The sequence below is a fragment of the Plectropomus leopardus genome, chromosome 9 (assembly GCF_026936395.1).
Source record: "Plectropomus leopardus strain MGB_pleo_1.0 chromosome 9, ASM2693639v1, whole genome shotgun sequence".
In the NCBI taxonomy this organism is placed as follows: domain Eukaryota; kingdom Metazoa; phylum Chordata; class Actinopteri; order Perciformes; family Serranidae; genus Plectropomus; species Plectropomus leopardus.
Window position 1 is genome coordinate 2,070,001 of NC_142184.1, and position 12,814 is coordinate 2,082,814.

Consider the following 12,814-nt stretch of genomic DNA (forward strand, 5'->3'; position numbering starts at 1 on the left):
GTGGTGAACGGCACTCTGGGTAGGCCGAGCCTCGATGACACGTATGCGTCAGTCGACGGACTCAAACGCACAGCACTCAGCTCCTCACTGAGAGACCTCTCAGAGACAGGTGAGGACGGTGAGCTCTTTTTTAACCCTTTAGGGACAGTTTGGAGCATTTTATGCACTTTTCATTTTTCATATTTTTGATAACTGTGTGTGTGTTGATGCATGTGTCCTAAATGTAGTCCAGATTGTGTATTTGAGTGTAATCAGTGAATTTCCAGCTCAGCTCCTACAATAAGTCTAAAATACACTGTGGAAACTAAATAGTTACATTCAGACTGTTCAGGTCCAAAAATGCTCCATTGAAACCCATTCAAACTGACATTTTTGATCCCACAGCCATCAGAGCAGAAAAACAGGACTTGTATTATTTCTGGGTGTCATTCTGGGCTTTTGACTCTGAATTTGTCATTTTGACTATTTTCCTCCTGATGAGGTCATTTTGACCGTATTTGGCATATGGAGGAAATACATGCTATTTCCAAAAATAACTCAATGAACATGAAAAATCAAATTGATTAAATTAATTAAGTATATAACTTCTTTTTAAAAAGCGCACCTTGAGTGCAGAGCGATATGAGTGAGTATCTGAAACTATTAAAAAAAGTAGAAAAATCAGTTTTGTTACTGATCATTGATATATCCCAGGATGTGATCATTTTTAAAAATCCACTTAGCATGTAGAATATTGAAAATAATTCTATTTTTTTATCTAAAAACACAGTGGCATTATGACAAAAACCTGGCATTTAAAGAATTCAAATTCTGAACATTAATGAATATTTGATATTTATGATGGGTAAAAACTCATATTAATGTATAATGTTTTTTTAAAGCTTGATTTTGAAAAGCTCGTTGTTTGCATTGAGTGATAGGAGTGTGTGTGATATTAAAGCGGGCCCTGAGGGTTAAATAACAGTATACTTTTTTGTGATTCTGCAAATGGGATATTTTACTGTTTCTGTTTACTGCTGCAGGTTTTTTATGACTCAGTGACTCACAGCAAACCTACATCTGTGGTCTTATGCAACTGATGAAACAGTGATGAAATCTGAAATGTTAATATGATTCAGTGAGATGGAAATCTGCTGGAGAGCCGCGAGGCTCCGTCTCCACCTAGTGGACACATACAAGAAATACAACATGAGACATTAACCCTTTGAGACCTGAGAAAATGGCTTGATGACTTTTAAAAAATATGGGAAGAAGACAGTTAGCAACCAAGAAGAAATGAATAAAAATTAGCCAAAAAAAGTAGTGAAAAGTACAAAAAAGTCAGCTGGAAATTAGTTTAAAAAAATGTATTAATAAATAAAAATAAAAAGGAAAGTGAAAAAAACCCTCAAAGAAATAACCTTGAAAAAACATGCATAAAACTTATAATGATTTTGAAATATAATTTTAAATATTTAATTATGATTATGAATATATATTTTTTCCCTCCGCTTTTTCCCTAGATATTTTCCCCTAGTTCTTATAAAAAATATTTCTTAAACAAAAAGAAGAAAGTTGTGTGAGAATGCATAAAATAATATATGAATAAATAAAACTTTTAAAAAATAAAAAGAAGAGAAATCACAGAAATGGCCCAGGAAAAAGTGCTTACATTTTTTAAATAATTTTGTAGTATAATTTTAAATATGTAATTATGATAATGATAAATATAGTTTTCCCCCCTAGCTGTTTTTCTGAGACATTTTTCCTTAGATTTTGTAAAAAATTAAATTTTCAAATTTCCTGCAAAAAATTAGCAAAAAAAATGAATAAAAAGCAGAAAGTTGCCTGAAAATGTGTAAAAAAAAAAAAAGAAGAAGAAGAAAAATAAATGAAACCTATTTTTTTAAACACAGAAATTACCGAGGAAAATTGCTGAATTTATAAAATTATTTTAATTATTATTATTTTTGAAATTATAATAATTTTGTAGTATAACTTTAAATATGTAAGATTGTGGTTTTACAGGATGACGTGTTATTTCTTTTTAACCCTGCCTCGTTCTGATTGGGTAACAGGGAAGCGAGGTCGTAGGAACAGTGTCGGGTCATTGGACAGTACCATTGAAGTAAGTTTATCGAGGGCGGGGCTGAAAGCATGTATGATGTCACCTCTGAGCATGCCGCCGCCGCCACACGTCACGCACACACAACTGTCTGCATGTCGGTGTGAATGTAAATTTGTTTGTGTAAATGTTCTGTTCTTGCACTGCGAGGAAGTATGTGCAGTTTTACTGGTTTCCTGAGGGCTCTTTTTTAAAATATTGTAGTATAATTCAGGATGTACAGAGCGGTGAAGTAATGAGTCCTAAAAACGCAGAAGTCTGTTTGCATTTTTGCACTTCCGGTTCCCCGTCTCAAATTCAAACATCGTCTTAAATAAGGTCTGCGGTTAACACGGGACGAAGATATTTACACGTTTTGTTCTGCAACATAAAATACATCCGTACAAACCCAATTTTTAAACTTTTAAGGTTTTACTCGTCTAAAAAAAGGCGGTTGCTAACAAGTGGCTAAATGGGACTACGGTGTTCATCGCAGCGACACAGAAACTACACGTGAGACCAGCATGACACAGCCGTGATCATGAGCGAGACCAGGTCACGCTAAAATCAAATCAGAAGTCGAACGATTCGGGGTGCTGACATTTAAAGTCGTGCGACCTCGATGTCGTTGGTTTGTAACAGCTTTTTGCTTCTGGAGATTTAATTTATTCTCCAAAACACACGAACGTGGAGTTCATCTGTGCAGATTATCACACCGAAGTATCACAAACTCGTTTTTGGAGATTATCGAAAATCCCATCAGGGTTTTGATGAGGGGACCAGTGCGATGCTAACTTCAGGGTCATCATCACTTCACCGCTCTAAAGAGTGTAAACCTCATAAACAGGAAGATAAAGGGTTAAAACTGCTCTGAGGGCCTGAGTGTGCTCCTTTATAGTTACACAGACAGACGGGAGCTCCTCGGGTTCAGTATTTCACTCTTTACTCTTGTCTTTCTCCTCCTCCTCCTCTCCTCCTCCTCCTCCTCTCTCCTCTCCTCCTCCTCCCTCTCCCTCTCCTCACCTCCTCCTCTCTCCTCACCTCCTCCTCTCCTCTCTCTCATCCTCCTCCTCTCTCCTCTCCTCCTCCTCTGATCTCCTCCTCCTCTCCTCTCCTCTCCTCCTCCTCCTCCTCCTCCTCCTCCTCCTCCTCCTCCTCCTCCACCCAGGGTTCCATTATTAGCAGTCCTCGTCCTCATCAGCAGCGCCCCCTGCTGGCTGGCGTTCTGTCCTACAGCCCCATGATGGTCCCGTCGTCTCCAGCAGCCTACCGGCCGCACCGCCCTACTCAGAGCCCCGGTACAGGGGTGGGGGGTGGGCCGGGGCTCTGTCACAACCAGGGGTCACCACCTCCCCTCTCGTGAGCGGGGAGGGCTGGGGCCGGAGGAGGGATGGCGGGTGGGGGCGGACCGACTGGCGGCGGCCTGCTGGGGAATTTCTTTGGCAGCCGGCGAGGCAAAGTTCCTGGTCCCCTGACGATGACATCACCAACTCCTCAGGGTCCTCCGAGTCCCCTGATGATATCATCACCCCCCACTACCCCCGCCCCGCCTCCCATCCCCACCCATCCTCCCTTCCCCATGCCCTCCCCATCGCCCAACCTCGGTCAGTCGGACTCGGGCGGAGTTGGAGGGGGCGGAGGTACGGCAGGGGGGCCGTCCAAGCTCCAGGCTTTGCACGCTCAGTATTGCCACGGCAACAGTGGCGGAGGAGGAGCCAATGTTACTGGGCACCAGCAGCAGCAGACGCCGCCCCGCCCTACCACCACCATCACCGCTACCACGTGCAGAACATCCCGCAGCACCACGCCCTCGCGCACAGGTTCTCTGCGCCCCGGCGGCAGGGTCCGCAAGGCTGCGCTCCCTCTCATATCCAGCAGCATCAGAGGATGCAGCAGGGCGTCGCCGCCAGCACCCCGCTACAACCTGGGCTTCATCACGCCGCCGCCGTTGTCCCCGCACTCCCCATCACCCCTACTACCCTGCACGGACTCTACCACTGCACCCGAGGCCGGGCGGAGGCGGCGGCAAGCTCCCGCTGACCATCTCGCACTCTCAGCCCCACCCCACGCTCACACACACTCTCACAACCACGCCCGTGCACACACACTCCCCTCTCAGCCCCTCCCTCTGCCTCCCCTCCACCCACTTCATCTTCTCCGCCCCGCCTCCCCAGACGCCCTCGGCGCGTCTCGTCACCCAGACACCTCCGCAGCCCTACGCGCCCCAGTACCCGCCAATCTCCTCCATCCCGCCTCCCCCTCCGCACTCCCCCTTACCTCCCCCGTCCAGCGCCCCGCTCTCCCTGCACCCGGGGGCGGGGCCAAGCCAAGGGGGCGGCCCCAAATCGAAGCCCGTCAGCAGGATCAGCACGGTCGTGTGAGGAGGCAGAAGCTGAGGACGGTGGTCCGCCACCCGGCAGTGAGCCACCGGGGGGCGGCGGTGAGAGGGAGCAGGAGGGGGAGGAGGAGAGGGGGAGGGCAGGTGCAGGTGCATCAAAATGGCCGCCTTGTGAGGAAGCGAGCGCTGAGAGCGGGGAGGAGGAAGTTACTCAGCCTGTGTTACTTTCACATCCACTTCCCCCGCAGGTAGACTCGCACGCTGAACGCCGGGCGACTTGTTCCCGCTCGCCGCTCCTGGAGAACCCGCCCACTGAGCGAGCAAATCGGGGCGTTTTCAGTCACACGGCGCCGAAGACAAACTCCCACACAACGCTCGTCCCGCCATCTTGGTGAAAATTTCCTCCACCTTCCCTTCGTAGAGCCCTTCAGAGGCGGCCCAAGCGTCGTTCCTGACCGGCGGCGGAAACGTTGGCGTCAGATTGTGGGTAAGAATTAGTGTGGCGGACAAACGGTTCGGGGACCAGACGTTAAGGGAGCAGTGCCTGTGAATTTAACACGAGGTTAGCGCTCGATGCTAACGCCACGTACGGTTTTGATTGACGGGACAGTTCAGGTTTTTAGGAAGCCTGAGAGCACGACGAGTCCTCTTACTGTATTCCAAAAATCACCACGTGAAACCCGACAAGCTCGTCTTACTTTAAATAATCCTGAAAACCGTTTGCCTTAAAAAAAGGAAGGTAAATATAAATATTAATCTTAAATCATGTTTATATCTAACTGTACGAAAAATGTAGCTTTATTTACTTTATTTTGTAAAGTTCTTACAACTTCAAAATGATTTCTTGAGAGGTGAAGAGTTAATCAAGACGAAAGAAAAAAACATTGGAAAAAAATGGAAAAAAAAATGAAGATGATTATTATTATTTTTATTATTATTATTATTATTTGAATTAAGGAGATCTGCAAGTTGCATTTTGTCAACATGTTTAACTCTTTGAAACCTGGTTTGGAAAAACATGGAGAGAAGGCAACTTAACAGACACTGGCCAAACATTTGCAAGAAATTGGTGAAAAATTGCAAGAAAAATTTTTGAAAATTTAAAAAATTTAGAAAATGACCCCAAAAAATGCCGAAAATTGGAAAAATATGTGTTTTGAAATTTTAAATATATCATTAAAAACATAATAACACACATAATACACATAATAAATTTATGGACATTTTTTCTATTTCCACCCCTTTTTAAACACTAATTTTATAGTATTTTTTTGTCTGCTTTCATTAATTTCACCTGGATCGTCATCAGTTTTTTGCGCTGCATTTTTAGATTTTCATAAGCATTTTAACCTCTGAAACCTGAGAAAATGGGTTAGATTTCTTACATAATTCTTACATAATGAGCAACTTGGCAAGAAATATCCTGCTACAACTGCAACAACAAAAAAGTAAAAGGAAATGACATGGAAATGAAAAATATTACAATTCTCTTCATTATATATTTGAAATAATGTTACAGAATAAAGAAGAAAATATTTTTGGGACTTTATTGAAGTTATTTTCTGGATTTTTTTGTATGTTTGTTATTTTCTTTTTTTCTTTTTTCCCCCCTATTTTCCAGTGATTTCTTGCTCATTTTTGGGACATTTCTTATTAAGTTGCTCTCTGCCCTCTGATACTTTTGAAAGTAAGTAAGTTAATTAATATTATATATGACTACATTTCAAGTAAACTTATAAATTAGATATGACGTATTAAGACTGATAGCTGTATCTACATACATTTTTAAAGGCAATCGGTTTCCTGGATTTTTTTTTTTTTTAAAGTAAAATCAGCTCGTCAGATTTTACGGTGACCAGTCTTGCACCACTTTGTTTTTTCGCACAAAAAGCACTTGTACCATTGTTTCGGTTGTTGACATATTACAAGCCATGAGGTGTACCCGAAAGGCGGTTGGCATTATTATGGTGCAGTTTCTGTGTCTTAGACAGGCATGCATGACCTGTGCAATAGCTAATGAGTGTCAGTGTGTCTGTGGTTGAAATCCTATATGCAGGGGGAGGGTTGTGTTGTCTTTTAAAGCCCCAATCCAGCATTTATTTGACCATGAAAAAGTGCATTAGTGAAGGTTACTGAAGACTTTACTTTCTACAATAAACTTTTTTAAAAACTCTAAATAAGCCATCATAACAAAAACTACAGGTGTCTTTTTACCTTTGCAAAAATTGCTTTAAAAAAAGCCTTTAGTGTTTGTGGATTACAGGGTTTCAGCAGGGGGGCGCTGTGCTGTTGTCTTGGATTGGGACTTTAAAAATGGGGACGGTTGATATTTCCCAATAATTGAATCATTGAAAGGAAGATTTCTTCCCTGCAAGTGTCCCAGTATATTTGAAAAGTATGAAGCTAAATTTAATATAAGATTTGTCAGCTGTATTTCATCTTGTAAATGACCCTTTATTTTGCTGTAGAAGGAGATTAAGGTGCCAAACAGGGTGCAGTCTGGGAAACAGAGTCTTTTGTTTCACTGGCTTTTCTGCCTTTGATGAAGCCAGAGAGATATAAAGTTATAAAGGGGTAATTTCAGGTTATATTAAACAGTATCTTATTACTTTTTCTGGATATGTTGAATGGACTGGGTGGGAAATTAAAATGTAAAAATGTACATTCAGTTTAGAAAATCAAACTTGGGCATCTTCCAGAATTTTGCGATTTTGGTTTACCAGCAGGACTGATGACTGCATTGAGTGATGCTCTGCGACTTCTCCTCTGGTGATAACATCCCAGTAACCATGGCGATGGATGTTCAAAACATAAACAGCTTTATTTCTGTTGCAGCCACCAAACTAGTCATCATTATTTCCAATCAGAGGCCACGTAGGCGTGTTATGGAGCCATGATGGAAAGGCGAGCCCCTTATACGTTGGAGCGGCCACGTATGAGGGATTTCTGGGAGCTGATAGTCCACGATTTCACAGAGGCATTGTGGATTCAACACTTCCGGATGATTTGCTCAACTTTCTCAGAGTTATGTGATGCAATAACAGCTCTTGTAGCTCCTGCTGCATCATGAGGGAGCCACTTTCTACTGACAAGCACAGAGACACAGCATCATGTGACCTCACAGCATCATGTGACCTCACAGCATCATGTGACCTCACAGCATCATGTGACCTCACAGCATCACGTGACCTCATAGCATCACATGACCCAGAAAAGTTGTTTATAATAATCAATATTTAAAGAAATAATTCAAATGATGTAATTACTGGTAATGACCACCACTGACAAGTAATGGCAAGTGGGATCATCTAACCTGCTGCACATAGTCAGTGGGCCACATAACAACAAAGTAAACCCCCAAGCTATATACTTTTTATGGTGTATTTGTAAGTTGAGAAATTCCCAGTGGACTGAAAAGGCGCCATCTTGGGCTCCGGTATCCAGGTCTGTTAATTCATCCATGATGTACATATAAACGGCTCGTTCTAAGGTAACGAAAACACAATGATTCTTAATCTCATGTGATTACACACTAATGACAGCACAGATCTGAATATTTAATTTAATTTATGCCAACATGTCCTTGTCCTTAAAGCTGAAGAAGCCTGTTTACTGGCGATAATGTGATATATAAATCCTGATAATCAGAAAAATGATGTTGGATATCTTCATATAAACTTAATTATTATCAGGAAATTATATTTTATAAAACTATGTATGAGGTCTAGCTGTTGTCTCAAGATCAGAAGACAAGTTGTAACGTTCCCAAATATTCCACACTACTTCTCTACATTTTTAAATGTAAACACACAGAAAAGCATTTTCAGCCTTATTTCAGACATGTTTGGCCTATTAAAAAATAATTTCCCACCCAGTCCAAACTGTGCTTTTTTTTCTCAATGTGAAATCTTCACCTCATTTCTGGTGACCTTTCGGGTGAACAAAGACAAATCCCACTTTCACTGCTTGTGTTGCAAAATGGAGAATAAGGTGCCTTCAGACGGAGGGATGGTACGACGTAAAATGATCATAAAGTTCAAGAAAGACCTCCTTGGAATATAAAGACAATTCAGCATCTTAACTAGTAATATACTGATTGATTGTATCCATTCAGAATAAGAAACATCAAGCCATTTACCGCATTTTAAAGAAATCTGGCTTCGTCTCCCTCGTCATCCAACAAAGACACAAAGGAACCTTAAAACTGGACCTAATTCATCTCGAAGGACTTGCTAACATCTCACAGGACTGGAGTGCAGAGTACGTTTCACCGTCGCGCAGCACTAAGTGAAATTTTCTTGAACAAACTCATTTTTACACATTATTTTTGCACTTTGTGTTACCATGCCAGTATTGAAGTGTATTTTCTGTCCGTTTGATCGAGATTTGCCGGATGTCAGGGCAGGAAGCCCGCGATGGCTGATAGAAAGTTCCTCAACCATTTGAACTATTTTACCAGCCATTTCTACTTTTTGACTAGAAATAAACCTCTCAGTGCTTGTTGCTTTCCTGTCAAAGTGGCAGGTTTTGTCAGCCTCATATAAATATTTACCAGCGTTTAACTGGTGGATGATGGGAAAGTCCTCTGAATGCAAACATTAACGACATGATTTTTAGTTTCCCTGTGATTACGTGAATGCGCCAACTGTAGATATTAACTGTACAGTGTGTTCTATTTTCAATGGGGCCAACAGCATTGATCTGTACCTGAGGTTCAGAATTGCTTGAATTAACAAAATGTATGCTCTAAAAACCAAACGTTCTTCAGGGTTCTTCAGGCTATTTGAGCAACTTTGGGGTTCCTCACGAGAGAAACAAAACAATAAAAATCCCTTAAATGTTTTTTGTAGAAGCCTTTTGTTTTCGAGGTTCGTGGAAATACGGATCATAATCAACCCACGGAGTTCCTCAGGGAACCATCTTGGATCCCCTATTGTTTTCAATCTGAAGAACCACTTTGACTTTTTAGAGTGTGCTACTGATATTATTATCAATATTGTTGTGTGACAAGCTTCTACTAACATAACGTACTCCTTGGGCTGTTTTGTATTTTTAGCATTTTTAATTTTGTTATGTGCTTACGAGTGTGAGATGATTTTCTTTTCTTTTTTTCTTTTCTGATTTGGGCATCTTACAGAGGTACTAAAACCTTTTTAATTTTTAATGTTTACAACAAAACCAAGAATTTTCTGTGACTAACATTCAACTAATATGTTCTAATATTTTTAATACAGACTGTGATAATTACTTTCACTCACCCCTGCATGCTTTTGCAAACAAACACCTCTGAATCATCACAAAGCCTCAGCGAAGCCTCTCACCACCGACCTTTTAATGGAAACAAGCAAAACTTCTGCTGCCAGACAGCCTTTTAAAACATTGCAAATAAACAATATATGCTGAGCTGCTAGGAACTGTGGACCGTTGGGTCCCCATCATGCATCTGCAATCAGAAACAGTTACAGTAACACCATGTCTAGTCCAGAATAAACAAGTAACGAAACACACTTCAAATAACAAAAAGTTCTCGAGGAGCACTGGATCAAACCTACCTCGTACAGGATTACACAACATTTCACCCTGTTCCACTGCGTGCCCGAGCTGAATCAAGCACATCCTCACTGAAGTTCCAGTTTTAAAGCTCCATACCCGTGTCTCTGCATGTTGTAGCCTGTAAACTGTGTGTACTCGACATTACTGTCAGCCATTCTCCAAATTATCCCTTCAGTTTTTAGATTTATTTCTACTGGACGAGCTTTGGTTCCACTATCAATCTCTATTAAAAAAAATCAATTTGCAGAGACTTGACACATGCTACAGATAGACAATCCATCACTGTCAACATTTATTAGTGGTTTAAGCACTGGTGGTGTTGGAACTGTATTACTTTTACTGGGTTTATGTTCCTCCACACCAGCAACAGCTGCAGCCGGAGGCATTATGCTTTTGGGTTGTCCGTCCCATTCTTGTGAATGCGATATCTCAATGAGGCCTTAAAGGAAATTCTTCACATTTGGCAAAAATGTCCACTTGGACGCAATAATGAACTGATTCGATTATGATGGTCAAAGGTCAAGGTCACTGTGACTTTGTTTGCCTCATTCTTGTGAACTCAGTATCTCATAAACACCTTGAGGGGAACTTTTTTCAAATTTGGCAAAAAATGTTCCCCTGGACTTAACAATGAACTGATCAGATTTTGACAGTCAAAGGTCAAGATCAGTGTGACTTTGCATTCGTCTCATTAAGTAAGCATGCTATCTGACTAACACCTTGAGGGAGTTTCTTCAGATTTGGAAAAAACGTCCACTTGGACTCAACAATGAACTGATTAGATTTTGATTAGATGACTTTGTCTGTCTCATTATTATGAACATGATATCTCAAGAACACCATCGGGGGATTTTTTTCAAATTTGGCAAAAACGTCCACGTGGATTCAATGAAGGACTGCTTAATTTTGATGGTCAAAGGTCACTGTTACTTTGTTTGTCTCATTCTTGTGAACACAATATCGCAAGGTCATTGTGACCTTGAATCTAGCTAATTCTTTTGTATGCAATATCTCACTAACGCCTTGAGGGAATTTCTTCAAAATTGGCAAAAATGTCCACTTGGACTTTGTCTTGAGCTGATCAGATTTTGATGGTCAAAGGTTAAGGTCAAGGTCAAGCTGACCTTGCATTTGTTGCATTTGTTGCATTCTTGCGAAAGCGATATCTCAAGGACACCTTGTGGGGATTTTTTTCAGAATTGGCACAAACGTTCGCTTGGACTCAAGGATGAACTGATTAGATCTGCTTGTTTTGTGAATTCTGGGGTTGATTTGCTGAAAACAAAGCTCATCAATGCAGCAACTAATCGTCAACTCTCAAATGTAATGTTTAAGAAAGATTCTCTATGATTGATCAGTTATCTGCTGCAGGTTGCAAGTTTCTGCAAGTAGATCTTCATTAAATAAACTAAAATTAATGGCTGTCATCTAAAATGCATTACATGGTTTGCACAAGTAATGTACAGAATATGCAGTTTATGAACATACAGACACTCAAGTATGGTCCTTTAAATGCTTAATTTAAATCTGTTTAGTTTTTTTCTTTCTGCCCGGGCCTGCTCTCCACTATCAGTTTGCATGTGGTATTTATTACAGTATCTGCACTGAATGAAACTGTATTATAAACATGAATGTACATAACCATCGTTATATGAAAAATAACAATGCGAGTACTCACTTTGCTCCACAGAGGGCAGTTTGTGTGTGGCTGTGTTTACACCAGGAACAGAAGATCTGGTTTTTAACGCCAACAGAAACAGATCTGGTCTGACTGCTGCAGGCAAAACAGGGAACATTAAAAAAATTTAAGCACATCAGATCTGGTTTGAATAAAGTTAAAAACGTTGGATTCTTGTGCTCCTGTGTAAAGGCAGTCTGTGTTATGTGTATCTATACAAGGGCGATGGACCTGGGTCTAAGTTGTACGTAACAACAATGGACTGCTTTGTGGAGAAAAAATATTTCTTGTTTATAATGTAGAGCAAAGAGAGACTGGAATAGTCCTTGTAAAATTGTACGAGTACAGTGTCAAATATGTGTCAACAGAGACGACATTATTTTAAAAATTATGTATGGAAAATTTTAGCTGTGTATATAAATATATATTACTTGTACTTTGTTTTTGAAATTGCAGAGATATGGAAAAAGTGGAAATATTTATTGCTCTAAAGATATAAAAAATCTGTTCATGTTGATGGAAAGATGTGTCCTGTCTTGTTTGGCTGATTGGACACACACACACACACACTCAAATACACTTCATGACACACTTGACGAAATACATTTTTTATTTCTTTCTCAAAGTGTGATGTTTTATCAGTCTCTTATTTGCAAGATGAAAACAGGGCTGGAGTCATGAGGTGGTCAGTTTATCTGAGCGTAAAGACTGAAAGCAGGAGGAAACACTGAGCCTCACTCTGTCTAAAGTTTAAAAAAAAAACAATAAAAAAACACCTCCCTACACCTCTAAAGCTCACTGAATGGCATGTTGTATCTGGCGTGTTAAATCTGCACACCAACAGAAATGTAAAAGCAGTCCGTGTTTTTATTAGTTATGTTTTGGTAATATTTCTTTGCAGTGTGTGTCGATCAGCCCTGTACTTTTGTGCAGCATCCACATCTAAATTGAGATTTTAGTTTCGACCTTTGTGCAGGCACCATGATACCAAACCACATCCACACTGTGAAGACAAGATTTTTAGGAATTGCACACAGCCACTGTGTCAACAGGTCTTCAACGAATAGGCTAGAAATAGTTCCTGCACATAGCTTTAATTGTGCTTGCCCAAAGAAATGAAATTGTAAAATAAAATTCATTCTTTACAGAAGTTCTAAGCAGT

The 12,814-nt window shown here is 40.8% G+C and overlaps 2 protein-coding genes across 4 annotated transcripts in view; both read left to right on the plus strand.

The window, feature by feature from the left end:
• LOC121938957 (IQ motif and SEC7 domain-containing protein 1-like) overlaps positions 1-3,636 on the plus strand; it is a 159,990-nt gene extending 156,354 nt beyond the window's left edge. For 2 of the 3 annotated variants that reach the window (XM_088081585.1, XM_088081587.1), the window contains 3 exons: positions 1-118; positions 2,058-2,107; positions 3,252-3,636. The exon at positions 1-118 is cut by the window's left edge and continues 107 nt beyond it. In XM_088081585.1, coding sequence (XP_087937711.1) covers positions 1-118; positions 2,058-2,107; positions 3,252-3,446 — 363 coding nt within the window. In that variant the 3' untranslated portion in view covers positions 3,447-3,636. The remainder of the gene's footprint in view (positions 119-2,057; positions 2,108-3,251) is intronic. The other variant, XM_088081586.1, reaches the window with a different exon arrangement.
• Positions 3,474-12,175, plus strand: LOC121939647 (uncharacterized). Its single transcript, XM_088081475.1, has 2 exons — positions 3,474-4,908; positions 7,257-12,175. The coding sequence occupies exon 1, from the start codon at positions 3,474-3,476 to the stop codon at positions 4,671-4,673; it is 1,200 nt and encodes a 399-aa protein (XP_087937601.1). The 3' UTR covers positions 4,674-4,908; positions 7,257-12,175.
• Positions 12,176-12,814: the final 639 nt, after the last annotated feature.

Coding starts and splice junctions, on each gene's coding strand:
- LOC121939647 (XM_088081475.1), top strand. CDS start 3,474: ATGGCGGGTGGGGGCGGACCGACTGGCGGCGGCCTGCTGGGGAATTTC.